Source organism: Carettochelys insculpta, chromosome 6 (assembly GCF_033958435.1).
Source record: "Carettochelys insculpta isolate YL-2023 chromosome 6, ASM3395843v1, whole genome shotgun sequence".
In the NCBI taxonomy this organism is placed as follows: domain Eukaryota; kingdom Metazoa; phylum Chordata; order Testudines; family Carettochelyidae; genus Carettochelys; species Carettochelys insculpta.
The window spans coordinates 7,937,254-7,956,847 of NC_134142.1; the positions used below are offsets into that span (position 1 = coordinate 7,937,254).

Here is a 19,594-nt window from a genome sequence, read left to right on the forward strand (position 1 = left end):
CATAAAAAGTTGCTACAAGGAGGAGGAAGAAAAACTGTTCTCATTAGCCTCTAAGTGCAAGGACAAAAAGCAATGGGTTTAAAATGCAGCAGGGTTAGACATCAGGAAAAACTTCTTCAAACTTCCTAATCAGGCTGTCTGAGCACTGGAATAAAGAGTTCAGAAAAGCAGTGGAACCTCCATCACAGAAGGTTTTTAAAGAGCAGGTCAAACAAACACCTGTCAGGGATGGCCTAGATGGCTCTTGATCTGGACAGAAGTGCAGGAGACTGGATTACATGACCTTTGTAGGACTGGAAGGACTTCAATTCTGATTCTGTACCCGTGTTCCTCACTGACACACAAACCTCTTTCTTCCCAGGGCCAGTCTACCACGGGAGGCCACTAAAAAGAACAAGCACCTTAGAGACTAACGGATTTATTAGGTCATGAACTTTTGTGGGTCAAACCCATCTAATAAATTTGTTACTCACTAAGGTGCCTTGGGACTACTTGTTATTTGTGAAGCTGCAGAGTAACATGGCCTCCCCTCTGAGGCTTACTCATCCAGCTGGCCTCTACGTACCCCTGCTGCACACCAGGGAAATTCTGTCACTACTGCAGTAAAGACCATGGCATGGTAAACACGCCCAGTGCCTGTACAAGAAAAACTGAAGATGCTTGGGGGGGGACACATGCAGAATTCTCTCATAAAAGTCATTTATTAGAACAGCAAACACTTTGCTTTAGTACAGCAGCTGTATGCAGCTATGATAGCAGTACAGTGTAAACTACGTGTTACAAGTCACTAGAAACCTAATAAGCATCATGAACATCATCAAGAGCTGGGAACGTAACGACTATGAAAAACGAGTCCACAGTGGCCCGGCAACTGGGTCTCATAAGAAATTAAACAAATAACAGCTCAGCGTTGTCCTGCAACACAGCTCTTCTGTAGCCGAGATAAACTAGTAAGTTTAAATGAACAAGATAGCACCCATTCAATAAATTAGAACAACTTAATACTAAAACAACAATGTAACAAATAAGAATATCTTCAATAGAATGGTAAGCACTAAAAGTAAAGGTTTATCTATTTACACAGATCTTTTTGCTGATAATTATTTCAGTAGCTTCCCTTCCCACCCTACCCCCAGGTCCATTAAGTGTATATATATATATATATATATATATATTTTTTTTTTGTTTCCACCCAACTCAATTGCTTGGCACATTGGCAAACGGTTGGGCACCAAAACAGAACCTTTCTCCAGCCCCTGAAACTAATCTCTGGAGCGTCCTCAGCTGACGGAAAGCGTAATCACATGCAGCATGCAGTTTCGTCACAACAGAAATGGTAAAAGTTAACATTCTGGCACTTTAAACACAGTGATAATACTCTGTCATTGTTCCAGGTGACATTTGTCTGAATTACCAGAAAGTTAAGTGTGCGCATGGAAGCCGCATGTAACTCTAGTTGATGTTGTTAGGCACAGGTAGGCCTGGCAACAAGTATGGATGATTCCTGAGAATGTGAATGGCAGGGACTGTGATGCTAACTTTCTGGCTGGGTCTACATGTGCCCCTTCCTTTCGAAAGGGGCATGTTAATGAGCAGGTTTGAAATATGCTAATGAGGTGCTGCAATGAATATGGTGATCGGAAGGAGGGCTTTTGAAAACTGGGGGAGGTCCTTTTGGAAGGTCCCATCTCCACGGGTGGTGCGCGATTCGAAAAGCTGCACTTTCGAATTGCTGCGGCCGCCGTTATGCTAATGAGGCGCTGCATGTTCATTGCAGCACCTCATTAGCATATTTCGAACCCGCTCATTAACATGCCCCTTTCGAAAGGAAGGGGCACGTGTAGACCCAGCCTCTTTCCTCCTCTTTCTCTCCTGATCCCCAAGTGATGCTGAGCTCGGAACAGAACAAATCCTCGCTACGAAAAGAAGGACACTGTCGGGTGCAGTTTTAAGGCTACTTCTCCGTTGTTGCTATAAAAAAATAAATGCTAGTATCAAAAGGGCCAACGGCAGGCCCTGTGAGACATGGCAGCACCAGGTCAGATGGCACCAGTATGTAGAGCGCCGTTTATAAAGCCACTGAGTGGGTACAAGGGCTCTTATCAAGTCCTCTCGCAAATCTGTCCGGCCTTGCAGTGCCTGGGGACAGGAAGCTGGCTAGCAGCACGGTCCACCTACTGAGCTCAACAGGAAAGCCTTTGGACAGGATCAATTACAGACCCAGAGCTGTTCAATTAGCATCTAATTATTCTGCTGAAACCAAGTGATCGTCACATCAGAAATGTAATTATCTGCTCTGGTCCCCTATCCATCTTAATTCAGGGGGCTGATGAAGCCCGGCCCTATTTCTTAGTATTGAAAAGTAATATCTTTGGACCAAATCCTGCCCAGGGACGCATGACGGTGGGTTTCTCTGGCCATGCACGAGGGAAGAATTTGGCCCTATCTGCTATACTAGATATGACCGTCTCCTAATACTTGATGCGTTCCACCTGGCTCTGTACATACTAACTGGTAATCTAAGACCAATGTCTACAAATACGCGTGAGGATACTCCACAAGAAAGGCCACAGGGGAAGACACATCACTGGAGGTAACCTGACCGGCATCAGCAAAGGCGTGCCCACAAAGAGACCCCCACGCCCCCATCTCTTCCTCATTTCTTTAAACAGCACCTTTTGTCCCATGCATAACTCAGTCAAAAGTTATTGGGAGGGTTTCACTTGCCATGGTAGCAGCTAAACTGGCCAACAGCAACCACACAGTTATGAGGAAATTAAAAGCCCACGTTTAAAAATAATACCATACCAAATCAAGGGCCCAAACCGGGAGGCTGGCACAGAGTAACACCTCAGGCTAGCTAGGTACTTTATCAGCCAAAAGAGCTAAACAGCAAAGCAGACGGGTGCCGGATGGCGCTGGGCTGGGGACACCACACGGGTTTGCCAGGCAGTTGTGGATTTCAAAGACTGGAGAAGGCCAGTTTCTTCTCTTCTCGTGTTTACTTTTTTGTTTATTTGTTGGTTCCCCGTGGTCTCCAGTTACCAGCCAACCAAAGATTCCCTGGCTCCTGGGAGGTCTCGTTTCAACAAAGCAAAGCAGCTCTCTTGACTCATCCTGAGAAAAGGCAGCTGGCTTCTGTAGTGTCCTTACTGCATGGATCCCCTGGACGTGTAGAATTCAGGGACGGGCAAACCAGTGTGGAGCGTCACCTGTAAGGACAGGGCTGTTACTATAGATCAGTGTTTCTCAACCAGGAGTATGTGTACCCTTGGGGGTACATCACCTCATCTAGCAGGCTGCTTAGTTTACAGTCAGCTACATAAAAAACACTAATAAAATCAGTATAATCTAAAAGTTCATTTGGACAATGACTGGTTTCTGCTGCTTCACATGCCTTATGCTGCAATAGCAGTACAATATTTCTAGTCCAATTCACTTAATTGATAATAAGATGGTAGAAACTCAGCACGTTTTCAGTAGTCGTCGTCTGTGGTATTTGTGCACGTTTTTGCAAGTAGTTTTTAAGGGAGGTGTAACTTGGTGGTACACGAAACAAATCTGACTCCTGCAAAGGGTACAGTAACCTGGACAGGTTGAATGGCATTTGTTTCAAGACCTCAGATTACCTTAGGACCATGTTTCTCAGCTGGTGGTATATGTGCCCTTAGAAGTCTGGAGGAGACTTATAATTTTTTTTTCTGAAAAAGGGATACTTTATAAAAACAGGTTGACACACGCTGAAGAAGAGCAATCGCTGTATGTCCACATTTGGGGCTGAACTCTGACTTTGGGTTGTCTATACTTACCGGAAGATTGACAAGCTCAGGGTTGACTTTCTGGAGTTTGATTTAGTGTGCCTGGCAGTGATGCGCTAAACTGAACCATCAGGGCTCGACAGATGACCCTGGCACTCCTCACTCTCATGAGGAGTAAGGGAGAGTTGTTCCCATCGACCTTCCTCTGTGAGGATGGCCTGATAAGTCAATCCTGGAAATGTCGATTCCAACTTCGCAACAGTCACAGCTGGAATAGTCTCTAGGATTGCCTGAAGGTCTAGTGTAGTCCTGCCCATTTCAGAAGTGAGCCAGGGGTCTAAACCCCCTGTGCAAGCCGCATTGTGTGTTACCAGCAGCTGCTCTGGCTTACAAGAGCGACCTGCCAGCGGGGCTGGACTAGCGAAATAGGCTGCAGGCCCTGGCGCAGCAGGGTGGTGGCTGAGCAGCACTGCCTGAATATGCTGCTCCCGGCAAGAGGCGGAGCACAGAGTACTCGGGCAGACAGTGCACCTGGCACAGCTCCGGGGGGGGATATACAGGCTCCCAGACGGGATCCGCCTCGTGGCATGTAACTGGCGCTGGTCTCGCCCACGACGTGTCAGAGTGCGGACGCTTTGGTTCTCGGCTTTAAAAACCACCAGCCTTCCAATGTGCCCGGGGGATCTGTACTGAGGAAGCGGGCTGGCTGTGAGAGAGGGCAGCCAAGTGTATCACTGGGGGCCCTCGGCTCATGGCCGTGCATCCTCCCCCTGTACTATTCACAGCCCCCACACCTCTCCTCCTTGTCCCCCCCGCCCCCCCCGGCATTCCCACTGCTGCCCTTTCAGTGCCGCCTCGTGCCCAGCGGCATATTTCTCTGCCTCCTGCTCCCGGGTGCCGAGAAGGCAGGTGTTGCTCTCCTGATGTTTTTGGCAGGCCCGACCCAATCCGGTGCCTTTAATTCACACTTTGCAGTGCGGAACCAAGAGCAGGACACTAATCAAAGGCCACAGAACAGGAGGTGGCACCAGCGCAGCATCACCAGCAAGTTATCAGAGGAGCAGGGATTACATGGCTGGGTGTGCTGAGCTCCAGGAGAAACCCTCCATGGGGGGCGGGAGGGGGTTGGGCCCCTGCAACAGTTGTGGGTCCCAGGAATTCTGCCTGCCTCCCTACCTCCAGCTCCTCTGCTGTGTTCCATGACCTTGCTGGTCACAGCAGGTCTGCGGCAATGTTCCCTCCGATTTTTCTTTTCCCGTGTATGGAATAAATTTTGTTATGCGCCCCAAGGCATGTGTGGATGTGCACCACCAATAGAAACCCATGCTGTCAGCTGTGGGCACTCTGCTAATCAGCTGGGTGGCATTTGACTCTCTCCTCGGTGGCTGTTAAAGCGCTCAGCTGGCAGGGACCATGGCTCTGCGATGGCAGCAGGCCCCACTTTTAGCATTTCCTCTGTGGCGGGAATTTAGGCCTGGGAAGGGACGGTCCCCTCGCTGATACCTAAGCAGCTGCACAAGCAGCAGTTGGGGCAGTACAAGGCATATGCAAGAGAGAGGATTCCCAAGGACAAAAGGAGAGAGGCATCCAACTCCCTCTTGGGGTCTGTAACAACCTCTGCCGATCTACTGCAGGGCACTTTCTGGGCACATATTTCACTACGGATCTTGTCTTGTTCCTCAGTTACGAAACACGGGTTAAAGAAACTGCTTCTCTTAGGGAAACGACTTGCACAGATGGATGCAGGAGCCCACCAGAGCAATGGCCAACCCACTGCGGGATTTCTGCTAGGGAAAATATCCCACCAGGTTGCTCCAGTGGTTCGGAACCTGCGGCCCACGGGCAGCACAATCAGCACACGCGTGGCTCACCCGACCGCCTTGGGGCGTGCAGACAGCATATGTATTGCGTGGACGCTGCCCGTATAACAGAGACCTGCCTATGCGCCCCACAATGGTAAATAGGTTGGGAACCACTGATCTACGCTGTCAGTGCCTATGAAGATTGCCAGTTGTATGCGCAGGGTCACAGCAGCTGTAGCTTGCTTTGTCAAACGGATCACTGATAGGCATACAACTGCACAGAGTTTTACAGCTCAGGTTTAGTCTCCTTTCTGCACAGTCTAAGTCTCACATACATGGTGGGCAGGAATCATAACTCATTCCTCTCCTTACAAAATAACACAGGGATCTTAGAATCAAATTTACAAACCATCTGTTCCAAAACAGAGTCTTCTGAATCCTAACAGAGATACTTGAGTTACTCACACCCCTTTGTGGGGGGAAAGCATAATGAACGCCTTGAGTTTATTAGCCAGGCTTTTGTCAGCATGTCCTGGGGCTTCTCTTATTTGGGGATTTTAAACTTTCTCTCTTCTATTGATCTGTCAGGAATCAATGGGGCTGGATAAATTTTTCCTCTCTTGGCCAATGTAAAGGATGTAGAGATGGGAATAGAACCCATTGAGCCGTGGTACTCGTACATGTGTCACACATACACACACACACACACACACGCATATATATACATATACACACACATATATATATATATACATATACACACAAACGTGCGAGTACCACGGACTGCTGAACGCTGTCGCTGCTTAGCAATATAATCATGAAACTCAGAACAGACGGCCGGTCTCAGATTCACATCAAATGGATCAGCAGCAAAGAAAGGGACAGACAATGTGTCTTAGAGCCCACAGGGCATCAAGGAGGGAACTCCCTTTATTCAGGAGTAAGGCTACCCCAGCAGCTGGGAAAAAACCTCAATCATCCATTGTACTTGCACCACATCTAGAAAGTCCGATGTAAAGACGCCTCTCAGTTTCTGCGCTCTTGCCGCTCTGCGTGTGTTCCTGGACAGGCTCCTCCAATTCTACCCAATGCCCCTTTGTGCTTAAGGGCCTGACTCAAATCCCACTGAAGCCAATGGGACTTCGTCCATTGATTCAGGGGTACTGGACAGCGCTCAAGAGGGCATCATGTCTCTGTGTCCTGCCTAAGCAAGATTGTCCTTGAGGTCCACAATAATGCCCAAAATAGATGACTTGACTGACTACGTGGACACCTCATCATATCGCCTGACATGCCCTGACTTAGAGAAGCAATGGGTGAGTAAGTGGGCAGAGCAGACCCAGGGTCAGAGAAAGACTCCGCTGAGTGAATGAAAAGAGTAATGCCTTGACGAGGACAACAGAGAGGACGGGAGTGAGGGGAAAATAAACAATTTAGAATAAAAATACCAGCTCAGTTCCGAGCAACATGAACTTGAAAGGGCCCTCGCTGCAGAGACAGAGTTTAGGAACGGCCAAGCGCTCAAGATAGCCGGTGTTAGAAAGTGCTGTGTGCGGAACAGGACGCAGCACATGCCCTGCATCTTGGTAACACATGACTGGGACACAGGAGGCTTTTTATAACGAGTGTGGTTCCTAAAGGACACTGATAAACTATGGGCAGCTCTACGCTCCCCAGGAAGAGCCACCTGCTCAGGGTTGATCTTCTAGGGTTCAATTTTGTAGATACGTGAAATTGACCGACCAGGGGTTGCACTTGACCCCCGTACTCCCCATGGGACGTGAGGAGTAAGGGAGGTCAAGGGGAGAAACTCTCCCATTGACCTTTCCTGGTATAGACAATCAAGTTAGCCGAGCACAGATACATCAATTTTAGCGACGCAATTGGTGTAGGTAGAATGGCAGATCTGTGGTTGACTTTCTTAGCCTAGTGCAGACATAGCCAGAGTTGCCAAGCTGACAATTCTGTTCTCCTGCCATCCATGGCACAGGAGAACCCTGAGGAGCAAAAGGCATATTCTCACATCAGTGGTTCATCACTGACACGGGAAGTCACGTTTACTCTTCCAAGGCTGCCTGGTTCCAAACAGGTTGTCGCCCACTCTAGCAGCTCCCAGGGTTTTATTTCCTTTTTTCACCCTGTGGAGAGCACTCCAGGGGCTAAAATGGTGGTAGCCCTGCAGGAAGACAGTGCTCCAAAGGCAGGAGGTTCAGCTCGTTCATAGCCTGCTCTTGCGAAACCCCTTTCTCTGTGTCACACGGTACCCGCCAAAGCACCTACCTGCACGTTCCTGTTCAGGCTGACGGCAGGGAAGAACAGGCCCTCCAGGTTTTCAAAAGCCACAGGCCCTTGCTGATCTTCATTGATGGAAAACGTTAGGGTCCTTCTGGTTAAGTCAAGGAGCACGCCCACTGTGGCACCTTTTGTTATTCCCCCTTCGGTTCTGTGGGGGGAAGAGGAAGGCAGATTGTGGACATCACTTAATTCCATCACGGTCCGTGCTACAGAAGTTATGAAGGAAGGTCTCCCCAAAATGCACAAAGCAAAGCCCCGATTCATGGCAGTCTCCAGGGAAGCAATGCAGCCACGAAACACGTCACAGGACAAAGACCCGTGCATGGTGTTGTAGCCTAGTGACCATGAGCCACATTCTGCCCCTTGGGCACGCACACGGGGCTCCCATTATCTTCAGCAGAAGTGTGTGCAGGGAGGTGTCCCACCAGCCAACACGTGCTTCACAGACACCTGGGAAAAGACTGGCTTCTCTGAACTTTTAAAGCTGGCTCAGCCGTTCATAAGGAGCCCCATGGGAAGTCAGTGGGAGTTTGCCAGGCTCAGATGGAGCATGGCTCCATGAGTAATTTGGCCCAAACTCTTTGTGTATCACAGAGCCTACGGTAAAAGCAGTCAGGAAACCAGCGCGCAATCAGAGAGACAGCTCCCAGAGTAATTCGCACTCGTGCGGTAAGACTGTGCCACACGCCAGAGTTCGGTTTTCCACAAAACACAGCCAATGTCACTGACTGTCACCCCTTATCCCAGTCTAGGCTGTCGTACTACAGGGTCTCACTTTTCACTTAACCAAGGCCCTCATCCAGCACCGATGGCAGTCAAGAGAAAGACTCCCAAACCCTATGGGTGAGACCCAGGGCTACAAAATCACTTGGCACTGTACAGGAAACTCTTGTTTCCACGTTAAGATCGAGAGTGATGATGGGCGGCCTAATAGACACAACTCAATACCACGAGCCGTTCCTCCTCTGTATGGCACCCGCGGATATTTTGGCTCATTCTTTCCCCCTGAGTCAGGAAGCGTCATAGAGAATTACGTGCAGGGAAAGACACATGATGCACAAAAGGGCAACGTGCTGTTACTTTAAAATACAGCTGATTTACGGAGCTATGAGACCCACCACAGTGTGTATTCTAAGACAGCTGCATATGCCAGTCTGACCTCAAACACAACCACGATTAGTGGAATCCTCTGAGCTCAACGCTAATGGCACCTGGGCGGGTGCCACTGACCCACAACCATCGAAATTATACAACTGGCTGAGCAAAGCACCTTCTTCTACTCCTCTGGTCTAATGGTGGCCAACTGCGTTCAGCATTCCATACGCTACCAGCAAGAGGGTGGAAGAGCCCCCGGGAAGAATGGATTGCCTCAAAAATACGCACAAAATCCTCACAAACTAGCCTGTAAGGATGGATGGAGACAGAATTTCTACGCCACAATCGAGCAGTCCAGATGGTATGAAGGTTTATTGGCATGAGTCTGGCATGGGCGCATTACTCATGTGTGGAGAAACGCACTGCCTGGGTAGATGGAGGAACGTTCGGAGGGTTGGGGAAGCAGAGGTAGACCTGGGATAATACATTTGTAGTACAGAAGGGGAAGAAATCCTGTAGCATGTGTAGTACCAAGGATATCTGAACTGTTCCTTGTTTATGCATAGCATAAGGACTTCCGTTTAGGTGCTAAGGAACAAATTCATTCCCGGAATAAATGTGTGCAGCTGCCATTGAAGCGGGCTTATGTCAGGGTTGAATTTGGGCTTTGATCTTTGAGAGAAAGACAGGCTAGAGAAGACCTGATTCCAGCGTGTGTGGCATACCTGTTGGTGTGTGAATTGTTGTGCATGAACCAGCTCCGGTTATTGTCCACATACATTGCCCAGGCTTTGTCGTCCTTTCCTAGCATGACATCCTTGAGGACATCAACACGGGCCACGCCAAAGGCCGGGTCTGGGTGGTTATCGTAACGATCGATCGACAGCTCCCAATAATGGAGCCCTTTGGAAAAGCCAGTTTTCCCCAGCACAACCCTGTCATCATAGCTGTTACAGGTGACAGTCAGGTTGTCATTGGAAAAGAGGATGTCAGAGTGTGCAGAGCCGGGATCGAACGAAAACCAGGCCACTGGAAATACACAAAGGAGAGCTGTTTAGTACGGCTGAGAGAATACATTCCAGCAACAAAGCCCCCCGGGGGATCAGAAGCACCGTGTGCCCCTGGCAGGACTGAAGGAGTGGACTCAGGCCAAGCATATCTCCACGTACATCAGGGAACTGGCTCTCTGTAAATGCAGAGGAAGGTAGAGGGACAGTGGCCTGGCTCAGTAGAATCTACCCATGACAGAAGAAGGTCTCCTTGCTCGTAAGTTATCTCTGCCAAGATAATCCGCTGGTGACAGAGGCCCTTGATACCTGGGCCTGGAAACTGGTAGTGCAGTGACACCGGAGTGTCCGATCCTGCAAACGTTGACACAAAAGCTGGGGGATCTTATGGGAGAGCACAGGCAGGTGCATTGATGAGGGAGGGAAAGGGGGTAATCGGACGGGGGGCTGGTGATTCAAAGGGGCCCGGGGCTTCCAGCCCCTGCTACTGTGGCAGTGATGGTGGAAGAAGCTCTGTGCCCTTTAAATCTCTGTTGGAGTGTGGCTCTGAACAGCTTTGAGGACTATGGGGAGGGGAAGAGGGCCAGGACTGAGGCCTGGGGAGGGGGTGTGCGTGCGCAGAGGACCATCTGCCCTGGCCATGCCCCTTCCACCTGAGCCCACTGCTTCCCTGTGTTCCCCCCCACCTTTGACTGGTCCTGTCTACGGAGTCTGTAGCATCTTTGGGACAGGGACTGTATCTTGCTGTATGTTTGTACAGCACCTAGCACAATGGGGACCTGACTTTGGTTAGACCTCTAGGGTCTAGTGCAAGACAAATGTTAATAACAGGTACTCTTACAGTGAAAGATTATTGGTGTGACTAATGCTTTGCAGGTACCAGCTCGGGATGGGAAGGAGGTTATAGGTGTGTCAGTGAATGTGAGGGATGAGGACTTGCAGGTCTAGGTTATCACCAGCTCACACACACAAAAAAAAACCAACTACATTTATAGAAGAACTGAACAAAACAAACCTCCCTAGAGAACCTTCAATCTTATTTTTTATCAAATCTAGCTCATGTGAATTCTGGAAATTGTTGAGAACCTCCAGGAATCAGCATGATTGCTGATTTGAACGCACTGCAATTTAGATACAATACATCAGCCAGGAAGATCCTTGTTTTTTTGGTACCACCCAGAGTCTCATAATTTCAAAAACCACTACCCAAATTTCATGTGTTTTTTTTCCCCGCTCCTGGGGCCTTTTGTGCATTTAATGTAGTTCAAATGTGACCTGGCACATCCCAAACACACCGCCTGAAAATAAATCAGATTTATGCATTAAATTTGCTGAACGTTTTCCAAGCTAACTCACTCACTGCTTTTATAACTCAATATAAATGGTTCCATACCTGCCACCATTTTTTTAATGTCAACTGTTGTCATTCCAAATGAAAGGCATGCAGGAAAGAAACAGGAAGTAAAATTGACATTTATTAAAATAAAGACTTCAGTAATATATAGATATATATATATATTTTGCTCACATACTTTTCCGTGTATTGCATGATTTTTTTTCTCATGTCCTGAAATTTGTGTAAACAGGGACTCACCATGGACCTGTGTTGCAAATGAAGTGCATGTTACACTGTGCAGTGTATGACAGATTTAGTGAACTTAGCTGAGTTGGGTCATCTGGAAAAGGTTTGCTTTTTTCAAAAAGAACAAAAGCGTCTGATTTTGCAAGCTGCTGAGCACTTGCTGCTCCAACAGAAATCATCAGGAAATGCATGTTTTTAGCTCCTGTAAAATTAGACTGGGATCCCTGGTTCAGCCAGGTCCATGCCTAACTTTGAGTGCACAAGAATCCAATCAGTTTCAACGGGACTAAACATGTATTTGAAGTCTGACACGTGCCAAAGCACCTCATTTAGGTGGGGTCCCGTTTATTTAATTTTTAAAGATAAGCCTTTGATTGGGAGTCCACACCCACAGCTCAACTTCAGGTTTCCAAGTGGAAGAACTGAAAACTCCTTAACTACCACACTGAAATGACTGTTCCTCCTTCAAATCACTGGGATGGAATTTGAGAAAAACGGTGTAAACCAAGGAACGCTCTTTGATTTTACGGTGCTGTCTGTTTACTTTGTCACAAAAGGCTCAATGTAAAAATAAACCATAAAAATGACCAACATCGAGTGAGAATGACTTAATTGTAATAAGTATACTTGCCTAATTGAGAGTAAGGCGCTGACTGTGTCTCAAAATTGCAGCCTATAAAGAGATACTATATTTCACACATCAAAGCTAAGATGCAATAACCGGCCACAAAAAATACTCGTAAACACTTACAAAATTCCCCGTTTAATCTAATCACCTCAGGCCTGATTCATTAAAAGCCAAAGACCACCTCTGAGATTTTGAAAGCGATGCGTGATTTTGGGTGCCTGACTTAGAGATGCCCTGATGGTGTCTGATTTTCAGAAAGAGCTGCATGTTTGTCCCCCGACAATCAGGCCCCTTTAAAGTGGCTCAGGCTGGGAACCTAAAAACCCCAAATGAGTAGATCCTTTGGAAGATCCTGTCCTCTATCTATATTATAGTGGAATGGACTGTATTGGCCTCCACGAGAGGACTGCTAGCAGCAAAAAGTAAAGATTGTCCCATTCAGTAAATCTCCTCATTCACTGCACTCTTAAAAATATATATATACAGTAGACCCCCGACATGCATGGAGGCTGCGTTCTTAGGCAACCCCGCATAAGTCAAATTTCGTGTAACTCGGGGGAGCCAGGAAACTGAGCAGTGCACCAGCGCTGGTCAGTTTCCTGCCTCCTGGGAGTGGCAAGCAGCCTACAGGAGAGGGAAAAACCGCTCCCATCAGGGTGGCATGAGTCAGGCTGCCAGCCCTGGACAGTAGTGCTGGTCAGTTTCCCTGCTCTTGTGGGTTTTATGTAGCTATCAGATTCTAGTTTAGCTATTACCATATTTTACGAGTACTGTAATTATGCTACTGTGCTTCTCAGAGAGCTCAGCCCCCTCAGACGGCATTGCACTGAGCATTTATTGATGCCATTGGGTGGGTAGTCATGAAAATTAGAGGCTGATGACCCAGCAGAGTCAAAGTGAATGTACAACCTCCTTCCATGGACCCCAGGATATACCCTGGAGCTCTCATGTGCAGCTGGGAGACTGTCACAGCTACTTCTGGCTGCAGGCAGCTCCAGAGGGCTGAAACAAGGGATTCAATAGTGTAGGAGTTCACCACCCTTACCCTGTGTGTGAACGGAGGATTCTCCTTGCACTGGGGTAATCTTATGAGGGCATCATAGGCAAAGTCGCTGCACTGGAGAATCTGGCCCAAATGTATTTCATTTGATAAAGAAGCTACTGTAGCTTCATAAAACCATCCTCTTACTGCTCCGTAGCGATTGATCGTTGAGAAAAGGGGATATCTTTGCATCTGCACCAACATGAGAGTTACGTGATCCCATTTTGTCAGAACTGTTTTAGCTCAGAACCGCTCAGGATGAGTCTGTGATTGTTTTCAATCTATGTGCAAAAAACGGTGGCGTTTTTTCTGTGCCATTGTTTGGCTCTAGCACGGTCACATCAGTCCGTCCAGGCGGGGTACATCCTATATATTTCTCATCGCACCTTGTGCCGCACTCATCCCTTGCCGTGTAAAATGATGCAAAGGTTGCTGAGGCAGCGTTAATGAATCGTGGCCTTTAATGAATCGTGCCCTGTCCCAGCTTCCAAAAGGATTTCCTCCCAAGACTTCTGGGCTGTTCTGTTACACAGATTAATCCTCCGCAGGACAAACACGTACTAAGTTGTTAGATAGGTGTAAAATTTCAACCCTCAATCTCCACTCCCGCCCTCTTCCCAGGCACTCAGTCTGTGATCCGGAAGATACATACTCCACATACACGCGATCAACGCCGTTACAACAGACCGCAGCACATTGGACACAAAGTCAAACCATCCAGTAACAAAACACAGCTCAGGCCAGCAATGCGCAGCAGTACAACGACCAACATAAAAGCACAAAGAAAAGAAAGTTGCTGAGAGGGAACTGCCCTGTATGTTCTGGCCTCTGCCATGCTGCAGCATTCCTCATTCCGAGGGGTGAGATGAAAACAAAAGGAAAGGGAACCCATTCTCCCCGGACGGAACCAGAGCAAGTCGGGGGTGGGGAGGGGTTCAGCCATGGAAGCCGATGGAGCGACACAGGTGTAAACCCGGCACAATGGGGGAATGAGGCCCTGAGAGCTTTAGAAAATAAGAAATGTGCAAAAGTTGTTTGTGGTTTGGAAATAGTGCCCAAGAGATCAGCTCTGCTGGCCACTGCTTTGCCAGTCCCTGCTCCCCACAAGCCGCAGGAGACTCTGTCTGGCCTTTGCACTGTGCGTCGGCCTAACGCTCATCACAAACCGCTAAGGCAAGGAACAGAGAGGCAGGCTGGGCACTCAGGGGCTCTGCTTACAACCAGCTGTCCGGCATGTTTATGCATTTTCCTCCCCTCTGCAGACAAAGAGCATTTAGCTAGCAAAGAGCCTGATTTTGACCGGTGTTGAGCTCACACAAGTTCAGTGAAGTCAGCAGGAGCTGGAGACAGATTCAAAATCAGTCTCTACAGGCTTCAGCTAGGATGTGTGGCTATGATCCCTTCGGTGCATTGCTTGCTTTTGTGTTGTTTAATGTTTCTTTTTAAAAAGTTCTGCTGGGTTGACGGTTAATCAAAAAGCCTTAAAATGAGCTGCAATGAAACAACTCTTACAGCAGTAGCTGACTTTCCCGGGATCTTTCCCAGCATCCCCTCCAAAGGTTGGGCCAGCGCTGGTCCCCTAATTCCACCCTGGCTCCTCCCTTGGCTATAACAGCTCTGGCATAAGGAATTATGCGCTGAACCAGGGCTTGCTAATTGATGCCGTTAAATGACAGCTACAATGGTATTGTTGTTACATAGAAACACACACCACAAAGCTACATCATCCAAGTTCCTCTCGCTTTGGAAGCAGGCCACCGACAAACAGAACGACTGATCCCCTTGGCACATGAACGTCATGGGAAAAAGAACAAAACAAAACAAAACAAATACTTCGGAGCTGCCCCAAAGCACAGATCAAGAGGAAACGCCAGACGTGCTGGGCTCACCGGCTGAATTCAGAGACTGCAAAGAAGAATGCAAGCTCAGCGGGTGGGACGAGGATCTGAGCTCAAAGTAGGATCTCCCCGAAAAGCTGGGTTGTAGATTAAGTGTGGAGGAGAAAGGACTCATTCTACGGAGCTGCAATCTTTCCAAAGGCACTGGAAAAGGGAGGGTCTGTTCTTCTGACTCTGTGTCTAAACGCAAGATCAATGCAAACCCCACGTCAGACATCTGCTGGCTGACTTCAAACCATTACTTGAGCTGCCACCGCAGTGCAGAACACAGACACTTTAACATGCAGAGGCTCAGACCTGGTTGTGCTGAGGGGACAGACAAAGGAAGTTCTCAATAACACTGTATCATTGCACTGTCAATGTATTTGGGTCTTCAGAATCACCTCTGTGTAGCTGAAGACAAATCTGAGCCACTTGCTTAGGCTAACTCCTATGTTCAGCAAATTCTGGAAGGCATCATAATACTGTACCCCACCGAGGAAGATGCCCATCTTAACGCACCCAACTCCCAGGGAATGTATTTTAAATGCTTCTCTCTGGTCCAGAATGCTCACTGCAGTCAAAGGCACACTGTGCAGGTGATGTGTTGATAACCTCTTAGTACAGTTCTGATCTAAACTGTGTTTATTAAAAGTACCTTCAAAAGTTCACCTGGCTGAAAGGTGGGGCAGGATGGTGTGTTAACACCAACAGAATGGCCACATTGGGTCAGACCAACAGTCCACCCAGCCCTCTAGCCTCTCTTCCACTGGGGCCAATGGCAGGTGCCCCCAAGAACAGAACAAGCAATCATCAAGTGATCCACCCATCATCCTCCCCCAGCTTCTAGCAATCGGGGGCTAGAGACACCCAGACCATGGGTTGCATTCCCACCCAGACTGGCTAACAGCCATTGTTTGATTCTCTTCCATGTACTTATCTATTTCTTTTTTGAGCCCTGCTATAGTTTTGGTTTTCACAACATCCCCTGGCAATGAGTTCCACAGGTTAAAAATTTCTGGATAGCTCTTTGTGTCTGTCAGATACACCTGATCCTCCCACTAGGTGTTTCATTAGGCCTGAACCCTGCAATTGGAGAGCCTGACCCAACGGCTGCTGGACGTGCTGGCAGCCCTCCCATTCATTTCAAAGGGCCGGAGAACTGTCTCTGAGTGACTGCAGGCCACCATGCTGGAGAGGTGGAATTTCATTGTTCCCACCATGGTAATCCAGGTCCTTTGTGACCACTGCATTCCCAAAGAGCACTGTCATTCTCCTGCTGCCCACCTGGCAGCCTTCCCACCTGCCACCAGCAGGGATTTCTCAGCAGAAGCTCTTGGTGAAGCTGAGAGCATCCCTCACCTGGTGATTCCGAAGGCTCATGATTCCCACAGGTAGCCTGAGCTCCAACCTTTCTGCTAGTTTGCTCACCTTTCACAGGACTTCCTGTGACCTGCTCCACCCCAACAGGCTCCAAGTCATTTGGAGCAGCCTGCAGTAGCCCAAAGCCTGACACCATAACTGGGGCTTGTGACTGGGGCTGGGTGTAGCTCCTGCTTAGTCTAAATTCTTTAGGGTCCAAAGGAACTGGGCTGACGAGCTGATAAAAAGGCCAGGGGTGCTGGGAGACAACGGGAGGGATGGAGGAGATGATGTCTGAGCATAAGAGTCTGCGGCGTGTACACCTGCGTTAAAGCCCACTCCATCCTCAGTGCCTGGCAGTCTTACGACAGAGTAACAGACATGAGCCTTTGGTGCAGGCTGCCGTGCTGTCAAACCCAGTCCCCATCAACTCCTCCAGTTCTGATCTCACTCAGAGCCATGCGGTCAGACTTCTACTAAGCCAGGCCTGAAGCTGCGCTCCCAGCAATGGGGATCTCTGCTGGGGAAGGCAGGTTGCCAGGCATTTCTGTCGTGTTCTGATCCTCCTCTTCTGCACCCTTGATGAGCCCGAGTTAGCTCTTCCTTTGCCTGTTCTCTGCCCTCGTGGACAACAGCTGTTTGGGTGAGGGTCTGCTCACATCCTAACTGGACATGGAGGTTTATTGAGTAGTGCACTAGAACCAGGCAGCCCTGGGACAGCTTTTTTGGAAGTTGTTTTCAATGGCGCTTTAAAACCGTTATGGAAGCCTTATGAAATTCTGGACGCCACAAAGATAAGAAAAGACTGACCATAAAACTGATCCAGGGGCTGAACCTCATCCAAGCCAAAGACAAAGTCAAGCTTGCTTAGTCCATGTGTACAAGAACAATGCCCTGGAAGGTTGCTAAGGGAGGGTCACATACACTGTGATCCGAGCACAGCCCGGAGACACATCTTCTGGGATACCTCTTTCTGGGGTTGCCTACACAGTGACCTGCTTGTGGAGATGACGCAATCCCAAGCTCTCATGAAAAACCAAGCCCACTGATAACGGTGGGGGGCAAGGGTACAGTTGCCCTGGGGCCTGGCGTTTCAAGGAGGCCTGGAGCTCCAGCCGCTGCTATTACTTTTAGGTTGGATGACTCTTCACCTCACGGAAACAAAACAGCTAACTGGAGAATGTTTGTGCACGTCTTGTGGGACTATCTGCTTAAGACGACTCTGAGCAATTAATGTCCCCATAGCCAGAAATCCATCCATCCCCGTGCTTAAAGGAGCAAACAGCAATCTCTTAAAATGGACGACAAAATGGCCCTTTTAAGACACCAGGGAGTAGCAGGATTGTCTGTCTGACACATTTATGAGGTCCCTACCTGCTTGGGACCTACTGAATAGGAAGAGTTCCACTGACTTCAAGGAGCATTGCCAAGCATGTGCTTACAGCTGAGTATGGGCTGATGTACTGATGCTACTTGAAGCCTATGTCTAAGGATGCCATGAATTTAGTACCTTTGCCAGGACTGTTCCTAGGATTTACCAGGTCCTATGCTGTACCATTAAACAAATCTTCAGCAACTAACTAATGAAATATTTTAAAGCAGATTTTAAACTCGGACCCTGCAGACTAACACGGTAAACTCAGAAACTGGCCTGGGGTTGGGAAATGGCTTTGCTACCACTTGAACGGCTCTGTTACAGGTTTGATGTATTGCTAAGCAGTCTGGCACAGACTTGCACTTTTAAATTAACTAGATCCTCTCTGGAGGAAGCAGAGCCACAGAACAGGAATAGGAAGAGGTGGGTGGGTGGCTGTTTAGACCCAGTGGTGCCCCAAATTTTCAGGTGCTCTACAAAGCTGCATATCCTGTGTAGGGGGTAAGGACGACCCTTGCCCTGTTCACAGATACCAAATCACTGTGAAACCTGTTTTGCAAATCATCATTTCTATTTTAAAATACACCCCCTTGCCAATCTCCTGCAGCACAGACCATCCTGTTCTCCATGCGGGGTGACGCTGTCCAAAGATGATACTACCTCACTGCTACCACCTCCCCTGGAAAGATTCCCCCAACTCATCCCCGCTACACCTCTTGCGCCCACTTGCTTCTCACGCTATCACCCTAGTTAAGAAAGCAAACTTGTTCTACTGCCCCAAATGGTGGGGGTTGGGTCTGGCACATGCAGCTCCATAGTTCGCTAGGGTCTATTTTGGTATGCACTGAAGTTAACAGAAAGACTCCCCTTGGCTTCAGTGGCTTTTGGATCAACCCTAAAGGCAGAGATGGAAAAAGGACCCCAAAAAGTTACTTGAGTAAAAGTGCAGTTGCTGTCACTTCTGGGTACTTGAGTACAATCAAGAAGTGATGTGTGAGTGTGCGCGCACACGTTTACTCAAGTAGTTTTCCAGAAGTACACTGGTGACTTGTACTTACGTAGATTTCCCCCAAAGCAGCTGTACTTTTGCTCTAAGTAACTTTGTGGTACTTTCCCCACTGCTGCCTGTATGTCTGAGCAGGAAATCAGTAATTTAAAAAAAATGAGCCTAGGCAGCCTCTCCCATAGTGAGTTACAAACAAGAGATTAACAATAGTAACAATAACGTGACCATGTTCTGGCTGGTCTTCTCTTTGCCCCTTCCTCCTCACTTCCCCTCCTACTGAAACGGTCCATGGTACTTTGCAGAGCAGAGTGGGGCTCTGCTGAGCCCCATTCATGCAGAGCTGGGCTCACAGCCCAGTTCTGCTGGATAGGCCAAATATCGTAACTCCAGCTGGTTGTCAGAGCATCAGAGACACTGTCAGTTCAATGACTCACGGAAATACCATTAAGTTGAATACAGGCACAATTTATTTCTCTGTTTTGGGCCCACCGAAAGCTGAGTGCCTCTGAGAGGAGGAGGAGGAGGAGGAAAGCTTTCGTATTGGAACAACAACAGAAGAGCCATTCGTTTCAAAGACTCCAGTGAACAAAAGATGTGTTCTTAAAAGTGTGTGTCTGGGCAAACACAGGGCCCACTCCGCTGGGACCGGTAAAAGAATCCTTCTGATTGGCTCCTTAGTTAGGCAGGGCCTGCGCAGTGTAGACAGGGATGGATCTTGTACGTCACGGGGCAAATATCCAACCCCCCCACCCTGGCCATAAGGAT

At 48.4% G+C, this 19,594-nt stretch overlaps 1 protein-coding gene across 1 annotated transcript in view; it reads right to left on the reverse strand.

Moving 5' to 3' along the window:
- Nucleotides 1–690: 690 nt before the first annotated feature.
- Nucleotides 691–19,594, reverse strand: part of TRIM9 (tripartite motif containing 9) — a 129,245-nt gene continuing 110,341 nt past the window's right edge. The window contains exons 8-10 of the mRNA XM_074998515.1: nt 9,676–9,979; nt 7,841–8,003; nt 691–3,212 (exon numbers count right to left, since the gene is read on the reverse strand). Of these exons, the coding sequence (XP_074854616.1) occupies nt 3,150–3,212; nt 7,841–8,003; nt 9,676–9,979 (530 nt within the window). The 3' untranslated portion in view covers nt 691–3,149. The remainder of the gene's footprint in view (nt 3,213–7,840; nt 8,004–9,675; nt 9,980–19,594) is intronic.